Source organism: Amblyomma mixtum, chromosome 5, assembly GCF_055824585.1.
Source record: "Amblyomma mixtum isolate Tamu chromosome 5, ASM5582458v1, whole genome shotgun sequence".
Lineage (NCBI taxonomy): Eukaryota > Metazoa > Arthropoda > Arachnida > Ixodida > Ixodidae > Amblyomma > Amblyomma mixtum.
The window spans coordinates 44,698,054-44,714,505 of record NC_143016.1 but is presented as its reverse complement, the minus strand read 5'-3'; the positions used below and the strand labels follow the sequence as shown (position 1 = coordinate 44,714,505).

The window sequence follows — 16,452 nt, the reverse complement described above, 5'->3', positions numbered from 1 at the left end:
TTAAAGCACTTGCGGTTTTAAACAGTTGGAAGTAGCGCTCGTCCCTGTCTGCTCCCTCTGCGTCCTTGTTGTTTTAGCGCTTCGAAAAATGTCAAACTTCACCAACTAGCCCGATCCGCTACCCTTCTGAACTTCAATATGCCTCGAATGTTAAAGGGCGCCGCTTCCCGAATATCCTTCAGCAAGAATTTTTTAATGCGCTTTAATGAAGCTGAGTTATCTGTAGTCAAAAATTTGAATTTCACCGTGTCCTCGCCTTTCCCTCTCCGCTCGTCACTTTTTGCACGCTGGAAGGGATGGGCACTCCTCTGCCTGCCCCACCTCCAGGGACGGAGCTTCCTGGCCCACCGGAGCTATACTATTGCTGCGGCCATAGTACGTAGCTGCCTGACGTATGAAGGAATCTAACCAATAGCCGCCTCTCACCTTGCGTACGCACAAGTGCGAGTGATGGAGGAGGGTGCGAGTGAGGGAGGAGGGTGCGAGTGATGGAGGAGGGTGCAAGCATGAAAAAGTCGCCGGGAAGGACTCGCCAACTTTCGCGCGTAATTGTGCATTCTCTGCTGCGTGTAGAGGTGTATCACTTGGCTCAGGTGTTCATGGCAACACAGTGAAGTGATTGGGCGAGTTGATGTGCTCTCCTTGGAAGGTGCTTCAGAGCCCTTCGGAATATGCCTGTAGGCGCTGTACGAGTGAAACACAAGTCCAGCTTTCTTGGACGTCACTTTTAATGCCAGGCAACAGTGGAATATTGTAAGATATAGTATTGAATATATTGATGGGAATGGCATAACCTTTCGGTGCGTCGCAAAATTTTGATTTTAAAGTTTGTGCTGCGCTCACACCTAGTATTAAGACTGCCGTAGAAAACCAGTAAGGATAGTTTCTGACAACAGTAGAAAACTACAAGAGTCGCCTGGAAGGATCAGCGGATATATTGATTGTTGAACTGCAGTCCTAAGATACGCGAAAAAATAGTTATAAGCAACTTCCCGCTGAAAAAATGCGCTTGTGCAGAATTTCTGGGTATCTTGCAGTCGCTCAAAGGTAACCACGGACTGGCTTTACTTGCTGCTAAGCTAATTAATTAGTTTAAATCAGTTATTGATGTTGTATGTTTTGCAAACTAAGCGGAAAGTTTTAATCCAAAAGTTGAGCATTGAAAAACACGACTGTCAGAGTACATGCTGCGAAAAAATATCTTTTTAATATTATTTTCTTTCTGCTCTAAAGAAAAGTGCAAAGGCCAGGGTGTGCAAAACATTGCGTACATTGGTGCGCCGTTATAGCGGCAGCAGCTGCGCCAGCTAATAACGATAGTTGGCAGCTAATAACGATAGTTAATATCAGTAATAATCAGTTTTACGCGTTATAAAATGTTAATAGCAACACTTGATTCCGCATTCTTGGCGCGTCATGCCAAAGACCAGCAAAGGACCACTGCCAGGTGCTGGAATCCATGCAGGACACGAAGGAACGTCTCCTATAAAAGGGGGCCAATAAAATGTTTCTCAGAGTTGATTCGCTTGTTTGACGCACTAAAGGGCGTTCGCAGTAAGCTAGGGTTTTGTGCGCACGCGTATCTGCGCAAAGATTTGCCACTCAGCAAATCTGACCCCTGTTATCCCCCTCGCAGTGGCAGACGAGGCCTCGTTGCTGGCCGGTCGCGAGAACGGCTCCTCGTCGCCGAGCCACGAGAAGCGGCTCATGGACTGGCTGATGCTCCACTACGACGCCAGCGTGAGACCCGTCAAGAACTCCTCGGATCCCGTCATCATCCGGCTGGGCATCACGCTCACGCAAATATTCGATCTGGTCAGTACGCATGCACCTAGCTACCTCTCTTTCGATCTCCGTTCTTCTGTGCCGGTTCCAGCTTTGAACGCGCCAACGTATGTACAGTCGGGGACAAAAGTATCCGGACCACGTGTTCCTCAAACGAAGCTTATAGCTCTACTATTACACAGCGGCTGGAGACCGCACTTGTGCAGATGAAAGAACAAAAATTTACCTTTTACCTCCACAAGTGTGGTCTCCAGCCGCCGACTAATAGCAGAGGAATCGGCTTCGTTAGAGGAACACGTGGTCCGGAGACTTTTGTCCCTGACTGTACGTGTGATGCAGGAAGAACGCTAAGAGTTCAATCAAACCTCAAGGTATATAGCGCTTGCGGCGTTTTTCCTAACACGTTCACTGCGTTGTGGGTCACCGGCGGGTCACGTAAACTCATGCTGTGAGAACGGGGGGTGTAGGAAGAAACGTCTCCGGAAAAAACGTCCCCGGAACATCCATCCCCAGAAAAAGGTCCCTGGAAAAAAGGTCCCCTGAGGAAGCAGCGTCTAGGAAAAAATGTCCCCAAGTGAAGAAAAAATTTCTTCCGGAACCCACTTGACAGAAAATTGCCCGCTTTATTACACTCTTGTTTGGATTTGAGAATAGATGTAAGCAAGAAGTATTTTGTAGTACCTGCCCGCGCCATGGTCATGCAGTCCAGGTCATGCAAAGGAAAAGCACTTCTGCAGGTGACTTCGCAGAAGCGCAGAACGATCCAGAGACGCACTTGTTCTGAACCACTTCCCTTTCTCCGCCAGCATTGTTCATCATGGACGCCCCGTATCTGTTCGTTGTTTAGTCGCTTCCGTGCCGACATCTGTAATCGTTGTAGCTCTCAATGTTACAGCTTGCCAAAAAAAAAAAAACGCAGTTCAAGCCTTGATATCACGGTGAAGAAATGCAGCTGGAAGCTCAGAAATGCACCAAAGACAAGAATACATTGAATCTAAATCTATAAAAGATGATGTAACATAAAATTAGTGAAACGTGACGACAGTAAAAGGAAATGAGTTGCTGGGTGAAAACCAATACAATAAAGCGTGGAGACTGAAACCATAGAAGATAATGTAACCTAAAATCAGTAAAATATGACCAGCGTAAAAGGAAATTAGAGTCTGGGTGATAAAGGCCGAGTCAGGGAATAAAAATCTGAAAATATGACAAGAAATGATCATGCAAGCCAACAAAAACGCAGCTAACGGGTTAAGTAACGTGAGTAAACGGAAGTAAACAAAAAGAATAGAGTTAAAACTGGACCGTTTGCCCAACAGCACGCAAAAAAATCTTCGATTTTGGTCGTTCCGGCAGCGTAGTGTGCACATAAGTACTGAAGACGCTGCTGCATGGCCACCAGCGCGGTTCTATTGCTTTTCTTTGGAAGCGCACCGACTTTACACTCGGCTACCTTCATGGTCCCGGTGGCTTCTTCTGAACGCAAAGCGTCGATCGTCTTCCGCACGGTTGGGCGGCTGTGGCCCAGCATGCTCGGCCGCACCACCGGCAAAAAACTTGTATCCGCCACGTGCGAGCCGTACATACATCCAGGTCGCATGCATGCGAGTTGCATGCAGAGCACTGGGAGTGTGTGCAAGCGCCAGGCAGGGAATGGGGAAGAGCCACGATGCACTGGGGGGGTGTGCAAGCATCGGGCTGGGAGAAGTCAATCTTCTAGCACCTCAATGTGGCTTTAACGGAAGAGTATTGTGGGCAACATGCCAAGGTAAACGACTCTGGTTGGGCTCGACAAGAATACAAGAGAAAAATTGCGCGCCGGCTTTGCTTTCGACCGCGACAAATTACCTTTATGCATGAGCGGCTTGAAGACGATGATCACTATACTCGTTAGCGCTTTATTGCAGCGCAGCTCTTCATGTGGATTCCTGCAATTGAGTGCAGAAAGGTTTCGCTTTTCTATTCAATGTTAATCGAAGTAGGCCAGATATTCTATCCAGAAATTTTATTTTTACTACTTTGCATATTGTTTAATGCAAGAATTGAATCATTTCTCTTTTCCAGTAATGTTCTAGAGTGACGAATGACCGCCTTGTGGTGTGTGAAATGAATGCTTACCTATTCTAACCATCGTACAACGTTCGCTCCCATCTCCCCAGAATTGAGCCACACTTCCAGTGCGTGGCCTTCGATGTCACGTAAAATAGGTTTTATCTAAGATGTCCCACCGTGCCTTCAAAAAAGCCATAAGCCACATCCAGAGTAAGAGTAGAGGCGCAAGGTGTTGCTATGCCTCTAATTCCACGTCAGTTCTACAGTACAACAACGCTGCACAGGTTCTGTGACAAGGGTAGACGTGCAGGCTAGTTGGCGAACCATGATTCCTTAAAACAGCACAAAAGACAAGGACACAGATCGAAAAGCATTCACAGCGCTGACTTACAACTACATTTATTCATGAAATGTACATGCATATATACACATGGCAAGAAGCGCGAGAGACGGCAAACTAATAAAATGCGCAGAAAAGTTGAAAGAACCTAATTACGTGTCGCGCGCTTTGCCAAGTAAGCCCGTTCTTTGCCTAATAGAGCAAGAGAAGGGGTTCTGACGCAAAGGTTACCCAGAGCTGATATCCTCTGGGCCTCAATTACCCTCGTGAGAAATAATTGAGAGAAGAAGCAAGGACCGAACCACGAGGGAAGTAATTGAGGCCCAAAGGATATCAGTTCTGGGTGACCCTTGCGTCAGCACCCCTTCTCTTGCGCTATCTGGTAAAGAACGGGCGTACTTGGCAAAGCGCGCGACATGTAATTAGGTTTTCTCAACTTTTTTGCGCATTTTTCCAGTTTGCCGCCTCTCGCGCATCTTGGCATTTGTACATATGCATGTACATTTCATGAATAAATTTAGTTGTAAGTGAGCTCTGTGTGTGTATTTTCAATTTGTGTCCTTGTCTTTTGCGCTGTTTTAAGGAATCAAGGTTCTGTGAGACCGAGCAACAGATGCGCTGTTTGTTGTCCAATGTACACACCTTGACAAGACAAGGATTCGTCGCTTTCCTTCGGGGTTTCTGGGGTGTTCCCGACTAGCCAGCTATTTTTTCTGCAAAGCATGGTCGTTTGCTAGACGGCAGCGCTTTGTGTCTCCAATGCGCGGCATCCTTCTGCAGTCGGGCAGCATTAGAGGCCGATTCACACGACGGTCTCTTCGCCCGCGGCCCGCGTACTACGTGTTCATGCGTCACCACATTTAGAGGCGCGCTGACCAGGCCGCGGGCTGGTCAGCACGCCTCTCAGTGTGGTGACGCATGAACACGTGATGCGCGGGCCACGGGCGAACGGACCGTCGTGTGGATCGGCCTTAAACAGTACATCAAAAGAGCGGGAAAAATGTTCGTTCATTTCGTGAGATGATCGGCAGAGCCCGCCGTTATCTTTAATGGGATGAAAAGCCTGTACCAGGACATAGAAAGGCGGCTCGTTCTCTGAGCACATCTGGCTGCTGTAAAGAAGTGCTTGATATAAAACATTTGCTAGCAAGTGCAGTGCCTGCCAAGTTGCTACTATTAGTAGCTATAGGTTTGACATTTCAGTGAACTCATAATTCTCTTTGTACGACGTTTTCCCGTTCGGCGGAGACTCCGGCGTGCTCTGCCGGCGTTGTGTCGATAAACACCTGATTGGTCGAAAAAAGTCTGTCGCTGTTGTGTCCCCTTATTGCTTTTGTGTGTGTAACGACCACTCGCATCCTCCTCCTAACGACCACTCGCATCCTCCTCCTAACGACCACTTGCCCCTCGTCGCACGCTGTCGCCAGATGCCCCCCCCCCCCCCCCATGGTGCGCCCCCGCATCCTCCTCCTGTTTTGGGAAGCCACTCCCTCCCGTGGACGCTTCTCCGCTCCCTCCTTTCTTCGGGCGGCCAGTTCGGCTCCTGCCTCGGTCGACGCTGGTCGCACCCTCATCGGCTTTAAATAAACGAAGTCTTAAAGTACCGTGTGCGTCTTTCGCTGCATTCAACACAGCGACCGGACACGACAGTGGCGACGAGAAAGTGGATTCGACCCGCGCTACGCAACGCTATTGACAAGCCATGGCTACGCGAGGGTTTCCCAATCAGATACCAGAGTTCAACGGCTCATCGTGGTCATCGTGGGTTGGACGCCTTCAGTTCTACTTTGAAGCTAACAACATCACAGACCCAGCCTTGAAGAGGGCCAACCTGCTGACGCTGTGCGGGGAGCAGACCTACGATACTGTCTGCGCCCTTATTCAGCCAAGCACACCAGCGGCAGTGTCTTACGACGACATCGTAAAAGCGCTGCAAAAGCACTACGACCCAAGGCCATCCGAGGTCTACAGCCGGGCTCGCTTCCAACGACGAGATCAACTGGGAGGAGAAACTGTGAGCGCCTACGTAGCCGCGCTCAAGAAGCTCGCTGCCGACTGCAATTTTGGAACGCTGTCGACAACAGCTACCGGGCAGGAGGGAGACGCAGCTTCTTCTGCTAACACCACCATGCTTCCCTTGGACGTGATGTTACGCGACAGATTTGTGTGCGGACTGAGTGACGAGTCACTGCAGCAGCGCCTGTTCGCTGAGAAGGACCTCACATTCAGCAAAGCTTACGACATCGCCGTTCGAGCGGAGAGCGCCGGTCACCAGCAGAGAGGGATTCGCCGGAACACCGAGCCGGTACACCAGACAAGCAACCAGGTGCGCAAGCCTTCTGTTGTTGTAAAATCGGTCAAAAAGGCACAACGCTGCTGGCGGTGTGACGACCAACACAACCCCCAGGGATGTCGATTCCAGTCAGCCACGTGTAATTTTTGCCACAAGCGAGGGCATATCGAAAGAGCATGCATTACGAAACGGAGACTTGCCAAGATAAAGTCACCTTCCCAGCCTAATCACAGCGTCAACGCCTCAGAGAATACGCCGCTATCTGATCTCCATGGAGCAACATCAGCAACACCATCTGTGTTGTACGACCTGAACACCATGAATCTCGGCACGCGACCGAAGATTTTTACAGAAGTAAGCGTACATCACCAGCTGATTAAGTTCGAGGTGGACTCCGGCGCAGCCTGTACTCTGATCAGTGAGGACACGTTCCGAACTTCATGGCCATCTGACGCACCCGCCCTGCAACAAGACGACACGCACCTGCGAACGTGGTCAGGACAGAATCTGCCACTATTGGGCTCTGCCAACGTGCAGGTTAACTACAACGGCCAGACCCATACGCTACCTCTGCTTGTTGTGAAGGGCACAGGATCAAGCCTTCTAGGGAGAAACTGGTTTTCTCCACTAGGCGTGATGATATGCGGCATACACCAGACGCCGAGCCAGAACATGGTTGAGCAACTGCAAGAGAAATACGAAAGAGTATTCTCGGAAGAGATTCCAGGAAACGAAGGGCCCCCGGTCACACTGGAGTTGTTGGACAACGCGCAACCCAAATTTCTGAAGGCCAGGCCGGTGCCGTTTGCTCTCCGAGATTCAGTTGAAAAAGAGTTGGACAAACTGGAGCAGCAAGGTGTCATCGAGCCGACGCAGCATTCCATCAAACTCTCAGCGTACGACTACGCTCTGGTCTACCGCAATGGGAGTAAACATCAAAACGCCGATGCGCTAAGCCGTCTGCCACTAGACGCAACTGTTGACGAACCATTTCCACCAGGAGACGTTCTGATGTTCGAAGCACTGCCAGAACCTCCGCTTACAGCAGGCACAGTTGCAGCATCTACGCAGAAGTGCGCAGCTCTCCGGCTAGTTTACACAGCTGTTCAACAAGGCAACGTGCATAAACTCAAAGGGGACAACTTCGACGCTTACCGCAGGCGAGCTACAGAGTTGGGCACCCATCGCGGCTGCATCATATTTGGGTCCCGAGTTGTGATGCCGAGAGAACTACGCGCACAAGCTATGTCTCTCATCCACGCCGGACATCGGGGCATCGTTGCAATGAAAAAGTGTGCCAGAAGCTACATGTGGTGGCCTGGCATTGACAACGACATCGAAACAGTGGTGCGAGAATGCAAGCCTTGCCAGAGCAGCCGGAGCGCCCCGCCGAAAGCTCCTGTCCCAGAATGGGAAAAGCCAGACACACCATGGCACACACTGCACATTGATTTTGCAGGACCAATTGAGGGCTGCACTTTCCTTGTGGTCGTAGATGCCTACACAAAGTGGCTTGAGATAAGGCAAATGGGACAGACGACTTCGGCAGCAGTCATTGACAACCTCCGATCACTATTTGCAACGTTCGGCCTGCCGCGCAAGGTAGTGTCGGACAACGGAACACCGTTTGTGTCTGCGGAGATCCTCAAGTTTTATCGCGACAACGGGATCTCATCAGTTACATCGGCCCCCTACCACCCAGCGACAAACGGACAAGCCGAGCGCTACGTAGCCGAGCTAAAACGATCCCTTGAAAGAGATCAGACAGGCTCGCTGCAGCGCCGCCTTGCGCGCTTTCTCTTCAAGCAGCACACGACGGTTCAGAGCACAACAGGCGAGACCCCCTCGAAAATGATGTTCGAGCGTGAAATGCGAACCCAGCTCACAGCCATCCTCCCCGAGCCAAAGGCAGAGACGTTCCGGGAAGAAAAAGCAATTCCGCGCTGCGGCACGCTTAATGAGGGGCAGCGCGTCCTCGCCCGACAGTTTCTGAAAAAGCCACGCTGGGAGGAAGCTACAATTGTCAGACGCATAGGCCTGCGCTCTTGGCTCGTCAACATACATGGCACAGTAGCACGCCGACATCTCAACCAGCTGCGTAGATTTACGACGCCGTCTGAGAGCTGTCCGCCAGCGGAGAGAACACGTGCACCATCTTCCCACATAGCCTGGCACCCCTTCCCGGAAGAAGAGACTTCGCCCAGGACAGACCTAGGAGACACAGCGAACAACAGCCAGCCTACAAGTGTTTCTCCCCCGAGTGCACAAAGCCAGCGCGCCTCCACGCGTGAGCGCCGACCCCCTGCACGATACCAGGCAACTTTCTAAGGGGGAAGGAAGTGTTGTGTCCCCTTATTGCTTTTGTGTGTGTAACGACCACTCGCATCCTCCTCCTAACGACCACTTGCCCCTCGTCGCACGCTGTCGCCAGATGCCCCCCCCCATGGTGCGCCCCCGCATCCTCCTCCTGTTTTGGGAAGCCACTCCCTCCCGTGGACGCTTCTCCGCTCCCTCCTTTCTTCGGGCGGCCAGTTCGGCTCCTGCCTCGGTCGACGCTGGTCGCACCCTCATCGGCTTTAAATAAACGAAGTCTTAAAGTACCGTGTGCGTCTTTCGCTGCATTCAACACAGCGACCGGACACGACAGTCGCATAACGCAGTAATGTCCGTGATATAGCGGGAAAGCAGTTTCGCGGCGAGGCCGGGCGTGGAGGAAGGCACCCAGAGCCAAACGAGTGCGCCGGAGGGATATAACGCGGGAGGGTCCGAGGAGTCACGACGGTGCTTCTGGTGCCAATGGAGCAGTGTGGTGAAAAAGTGCGCAAGTGGCCGACATTCTTCAGCATACATGCGAGCTTCGGAAAGGGGTTTGGTCGGCGTCAGCGTCGCAGTATTAGTTGTTGTCGGCACAGCGCATCGGAAAAAATCGTCTCATGCCAAACGTTTGCCGCAGAATGTTCCGGATGGTGTCATACGATTCAGGGCTTAGTGCAGCATAAACTTTGTTAAATTAGAGCCTAGCTTGCGACTGGAATTCAAACCGGCGACCTATAATTGGAGGCTGCGAGTTTCGAACAGAACATTTGAGGCAGTTACTGCGTCATTTTCTTTCCTCAAATTCAATTTCCGTTTCCTTCATTCCAGCACCTCTTTCTTCTTTCTCTTCCACCTTCCTTCCCTTGCGGTGCGGTTCGGGTTCCACGATTTGTGAGACAATTACTGCGCCATTTCTTTTCTTACAAAATTCGTTGCGTTCAAAGGTGTTTGCAACGGGCAAGGCGTCGCGGCGCGCAGGCGATGGCGTTTCATGGACTCCCTGGCAGCGCTGCCACACGCTGTCGCTTTCCACTCTTAAAGGCGAAGCTTAAGCGTGCTCCAAATTTTTCAAATTTCGCAACCGGGCTCTGTTGATTCAGAATGAATTATTTTTAAATGTCCTTCTCTGCGGTCGGAACCGATGTAATTTTTGTGGGCAACCATGCGCTTGCCAAGACACAAACTACCCACCCGTGATATCTGAAGTGCCTTTGAAAACTCAGAAGAATACGAGCTTGGTTTTGGTCATTTCGGCTTATATGAATGGAGCTACCGCTTACAGTTACTTTAGTATTAACGCCGCTTACAGTTAATTACTTTAGTATTCACGCGATAGCGCTAAGGGCCCCGTGTCGCAGAAAAGCCGGTGTCGTCGTCCGCCTCGGCGTCGTTGGGCCTGATCGAAAAATCCCGGAAGCATTAATAAATAAAACCGAGGAGGAAATTGGTCGAGTTTTTGGGGTCTTAATTGGGGAGATAAATACGTTCTCCTAGTTTAACCGCGGCTGACACAGTTCAAAACCGCCAGACCCCACCCCGTCGTCGCGTACGCTACCGCGCGCACGCCGACCACGGCGGGCCTTGTTCTGAGGGAACAAAGGAACGACACACTGGCTGACACAAACAAGGCATTTATTGCTACAACAACAATAACGCCAGCTAGCAACAAAATACACTGAGTAATCGAGGACGTCTGACTCACCAGCACGGTTATGAGCGAATGTTCGCCCACGCTATAGGGCAAAGGGGAAGCTCCGAGGCCGGACGGGACGGGTTGGCGGCAGCATGTTCCGACCACGAGGCGCCCGCCGACGAAGAGCGGAGCGGTTCGTTCGCGTGAACGTCCGCGCGCTTCCCCGACCCCAAGCAGAAGGGGACCGCCTCTCCCCCGCACGCGCGCACCTAACACGCCATTCGTGGCGCTCGCGTCGCTGCGACGCGAGCGCCCTCCCCTGTTAGTTAAAGTAACACAACTAAGGAGGTTGCATTGAGGGGAAGCGAACCACCGGGGACGAGTTGAGGGTGCACTGCATTCGAGCGAACCACAGAGGACGAGTCGCGTCCCCACAAGTTCGGCAATCTAACCAGGCCGTCCGGAGTGCCAGACGAGCACTTACCGCTCAGTCAAACCAGCTCTATGGCTTGGAATGAACAAAGGTGCGTCTAGTGAATGCGGTGTTGTCTTATAAGGGTGATTTGGAGGCATGTGCTGTGGTGTGTATTAGTAATTATGAGCATGGAAATTACAGAAGTCGCCGTTAAGCGAGTAGGAAAAGTACGTTCCTGGTACTTCTCTTCGCTTGGCGCGCACGTAGCGCCACCAGGCGGCGCCCGCTAAAACTATTAAAACCAAAGAGCATTAAACGACAGGTTAAAAACGCGGAAGTTAAAAATTGGATGAATTCAATGGAAAAGAAACATAGTGTAGAACTATATCGATACTGGAAAAGGCAGATCAGGAAAGAATTTTTCTATGATAACTCAAGAGGCATGTGCCCTACTTTTCGAAGCTAGGTCAGGGTGTCTTAGAACGCGCAGCTACAAAAAGAAATTTAACGAATAAGATGACACATGTGCACAGTGTGGTAGATCTGGGGAAACAATTGAACACCTCATAATCAAATGTGATGGTATCCATCCGGATGTCGATGCAGGCACAGTCACTCTTTCTGAGGCCCTAGGGTTTAAAGATAACAATGGTCACGTAAATAAATCTGCAGTAGAAGCTAGCAAAACGCGATTGGAGGATTGGTGGCTGAAAAGCAGAGATGTGGCATAAGGTTAGAAGTGTAGGAAACCGTAGGTAAAGATGATGGCGAATCTTAATGAGAGTTGCCAACACAGTAAACAAAAATAATAAAGAAAGAAACGCTGAGCATGGTGGCAATTGCCACCACCCAGTTTCAAAGGGGGCGCTCCTATCCATCCATCCATCCATCCCTCGTCCTCCTCCTCGCAATATACGCCACTGCCCCAACACCTCTTATTTTATGTGTTTTGTTGGTTGCTGTTCATTAATTTGTTATTTGCTGCAGCCTTTCTGTTTTTCATTGCTATGCCATCACATTTTTTCTTGTCGTTTTTTGCTTACATCGTCCTCATGCAAACAATATGTATTTTTTCCCTGTAAAATAAAAAAATAACTAAGTAAATATCTTGCGATCATCAAAAAGTCCAAGAATCCTCACGAGTTACCCTATAACAGGTAGGCAGCTCTGCTAATGAAATTGTCGAGGATGGTTTTAAGGTTTTATGGGGTGTAACATGTCAAAGCGAATGGCTATGAGGGGCGCTTTGGTGGCGGGCTCCTTATAATTTCGTGCTACTTAGGCTCTTTAACGTGCTCTGATATCGCACAGTATACGAGTCTATAGCGTTTTCGCCTCCATCTAAATGCGAATGCCGCGACCGGGATCGAACCCGCATATTTCGAGTGAGTAGCCGAGGACCATAATCACTGAGCCACCACGGCGGCTTGAAAAATGTCGCGGGGAGATTTCTCTTTCCGCATTTTAAGGCCAACAAATCAACGCACCGGATTCGCCGAGAGTCATATAGAACCATACTTCGCTATTGCGGATTTCCTGGCGTGTGTAATTCCGGCAGTTCCGAGCATGCTGCACCTCAGCAGGACAAAGATCAGTAAACGCGCAGGCAGTCTGAAACCCGAAAACAGTGCAGAAGTGATCTACTTCTTTAGCAATCTGGCCTAAAGCTCTATATTTTCAACGGCTCCCCATTATACATTTGCTGCGGAGATGCGTCGGCTCATTCAGTTGATTATGAATGTTCCTACTTTTTCCTTACTGACCTCCCTGCGCTCCGCCTGCGTGCATGCGGCGTAGGTCAGCCCGTTGGTAACTGAGGGTAATGCTTCCGCTTGCTGGTCAAGCGTCACACCGAGATAGTCGCAAAACACTCTGCTATCTTTACGACCGCTGTTGTCATGTTGTAGCCGAGAGAAACACACAGAGCAAACAGGGATGGAAGAACGCAACACCGAAAGTAGAAAAGACGGGAAAGGGTTCAGAGACGGAGGGATACAAATCTACAGCCATTCACGTAAAGCAGCAAGATACAGCGTTCATCGTACGGCCCTTTTAAGCAAACGTGTACGTCTCCCTCTCACAGAGGCAAGCAACCAGTGCACTAGCAGGCACTCAGTGAAGTTAACGAACTGTGCTCGTGTCCGACGAGTTTTTCTACTCAGTAATTGGATCTGAGTCTCAGCAAGTGCGGCCATGCGGGAGTAAACAAGGCGGAAACTGAGCAGAGAATTCGGAGAGGCGGAAAAAACAAGGAAAAACTAAGTATCCCCGAGAAAATTAAAAGCCGTCCTGAACAGGGAAGAGGCGGGTATACGGCGCCGACGCCGTACCCGCGCGGCGAAGAGTGCGTCGTGTTGTAACGGTCGAGCGAACCCGCGCAATCTGGGTTATTACCCGGGCCACTCGGGCTGCCAGGCCAGCATGTGACACACGGTGCCTACTCGTCTGATCCGCGTCGCGTGTGGTACTGTGCACGACGGCGCCTTCGTTTGCGTTGAAGCGCCGCCCTCCATGACGCCTTCTCGCGCAACGAAAAGCGGTATGCAGCGATCCACGGGACCTAGACAACGGCTGATATAGATGATACGTACTTGATTTTACATCAATCCTCACGCGGCATGAGAGTAGAAACATTTATTTCTTCACTTCACTTCACTTTATTAGCTTAAAGACCCCAGTTAGGGGGTGTTACATAAGGGGAGGGTACAGATAGAATCAAACTTTATGTACAAAAATGTTATTCGTTAAATATGGCAGTTATACAACTCAAAAATGAGGATGGACAGGTGGTTGCAGCGACGTCGTGTGGAAGGCCGTTCCAGTCTTTGGCTGAGCGAGTAAATAATGATGCAGCAAACGTTGTGGTATGAGTCTGTGGACTGGAAACTTTCAGGGGATGTCCAAGGCGGAGTGAAATGCGTGCTGGAGGGCTAATGTATTTCTTTCTTTATTTATTTTATTTCTTTCAAACGCGACAATGATTACTCTCAAGGAGGAGTGGATACAAAACAAAGAAAAGGGGAACCAGAACGAACTGACGAATCAAATACACAGGAAAAAGCAATGGTTAAACGGCGGAATTAACACTCCGGTTCTGCAACGAAGAGCCCATGAGATTGCAAACAATTCCAATCCTTTTTGGTTTGGACAAATAACTGTTGTTTTTTAAGCTGTTCGTTTTGCTAAAAAAAATATAGTGAGGGAATGTTTCTTAGTGCGTCCAGTTCTTGCCTCTGTATGAAGTTTGAAACAATGTATTTTGGTAATGGTGTGTGTGTGCGTATGCGTATGCGTGTGTTGCGGGCGCGCGCGCGTTGATATTCTTTAAGGTATGTATTTTATGCTGTTATGCATGTAAAACGTGATTAACGCTGAGTAAATGCTATCCGCGGAGCAGCTTTCGCAAACAGTTCTAACGATCTGACAGAAGGCAAAACGGGAAGAGCGAATAAAACTTTATATTCTTGGCATGCCATGAATCACCTTGAAAGTATGCAGCTGGCTGTGCTGCTACTGACGCAGAGCTCTTTTCAATTCAAGGCTGCTCCAGCAGCTCTCGAGAAAATTAAGCTTTTTTTATGACTCAAGTGGCAACCATACTTTTTCTCTTGACACCTAATCACGCGCCTACCACTGTTCTGCACCTATTAGTGTTTTCGGCCTCTCATCGTCAGCTGTCCTTTTCGCCATGCGCCATGGTATTCATCGGCGAAGAAACCAATAACTGTTTCTTTCGTTCATTGGAGCATATTTGAAAACCTTACTGATAAGTTGGATAACAGTATTCTTAGAGCTGGAAGCTAGCAGCCTGCGGGTATTTCGGCGAGTGGGGAGTCAAGTGCTTGGAGATGGCACCCCAAGAGGTGTCGGCGGTTCTGAACTAAGGAAAAGCGTTCAGCTTACGCAGCGAGCTATGTAAAGAAAAATGATTGGTGTAACGTTAAGAGACCGGAAGCGGGCACAGTGGTTGACAGAACAAACGCGGGTTAAGGACATCCTTGTCGAAATCAAGAGGAAGAAATGGGCTGAGCAGGGAATGTAATGCGAAGACATGATAACCGCTGATGCTTAAGGGTAACGGACGGGATTTCAAGAGAAGGGAAGCGTAGCAGGGGCCGCAGACAGTTAGGTTGGCGGATGAGATTAAGAAGTTTGCGGGATATGGTGGGCGCCGCTGGCGCAGGAAAGGGTTAATTGGAGAGACATGGGAGAGGCCTTTGCCCTGCAGTTGTCGTAGTCAAGTTGATGATGATGGATGCAGAGAGCGACAAAAAAAAACGTGAAATAGATTGAGACATGTTTTACCATGGCACATACTACAACGGCTTGTGGTGCATAATGATGTCAACACGCTGCTAGATTTTGTTATGCATGGTGGCTCAAATTACTCTGTAGCCAGTTATTGCTTTAAAACGCTAGCAGGTATAAGAATAAGGCAAGAAGTTTTCCTTTCAAAAACCGGATGCGTCAAAGCAGCCGTAAGTCCTAGAGCAAAATTTTCGCCACTTGTTACAAATAATTTTAAACAGCTCTGAAACTTAAAAATCAAACAATGCGATCAAATAATAATATAAACAATCTCGTCATCATCAGCCTGACTACGCCCACTGCAGGGCAAAGGCCTGTCGCATGTCTCTCCAATTAACCCTGCCATTTGCCAGCTGCGGCCACCGTACCCCCCAAAGTTCTGAATCTTATCCGCCCACCTAGCTTTCTGCCGCCCCCTACTACGCTTGCCTTCCCTTGGATTCCTCTCTATATGACACGCATACATTTGCACGTGGGTTTGTACAAATAGATTCATACCACACATTTCTGTCACATAAGGTCGCATGTTCAAAATAAATGTTAGTTTTCAACTATCTTTTGCATTTACTACAAACACGGACTGCAAGTTTAAACTTTTCTTTAAAGGGGCTATGTTGTTGACATCAAAATAACATAAAGAAGAGTGCACTTTCAACTGTAAACCTCGCGCTCAAGAACAATGTGATGGCGGGAAAAATTCCTCGTACATTCAAGCCATTTTTCATGTTTTGAAGTGCGTCTATTTGGTGCGGGAGCGCTATCGGAAATTGCTGCACTGTGGTGAATTACAAAGCCGCTTCATCAAAAGGCTGCCACCCAACCTTCGGCAGAATTTTACGATATGGATGCGACTTGCGAGAAACAGCAAATCATAATAAAGATAAGAGAGCCTCTAAACGCGACCCTATTTGCGGGACATCAACTCCTCTTATCATGGTTTTTTCCGCACAGCGCGCCCACACCAAGATTGAACAGGATGAGTTTTTTCTGGTTGTGCCTTATTTGCCCAACGCTCTGCGTTCATCGTTAATGTCAGGGCCTCTACGAGCCGGCTATAACCGCCGGGTGCGCGGGAGTGCCGGGGAACCCTGATCATCTATCTGCACAGCAGAGGCCGGCGGCTAGGGCAGGCCCAGAGGTTTGGCCCTGTTACCGGCTGTGTATTTACATTCGTGGTTTTTCTTTTCAGGAAATAATACCGAAGTGTTGTTTGACAGGAACGCTCTTTGTTCTTTCTATCCGCGATTGTGGCCTCAGATGTAGCCGATAAAAGGCCTCTCCTTCAATAGCCTCGGCGTCCGAGAAGTTTG

General features: G+C 49.5%; 1 protein-coding gene across 2 annotated transcripts in view; it reads left to right on the top strand.

The window, feature by feature from the left end:
• LOC149341946 (neuronal acetylcholine receptor subunit alpha-10-like) overlaps positions 1 to 16,452 on the top strand; it is a 149,749-nt gene that overhangs the window by 64,880 nt on the left and 68,417 nt on the right. For both annotated transcript variants that reach the window (XM_089544228.1, XM_089544227.1), the window contains one exon: positions 1,637 to 1,815. In XM_089544228.1, the coding sequence (XP_089400354.1) occupies positions 1,637 to 1,815 (179 nt within the window). The remainder of the gene's footprint in view (positions 1 to 1,636; positions 1,816 to 16,452) is intronic.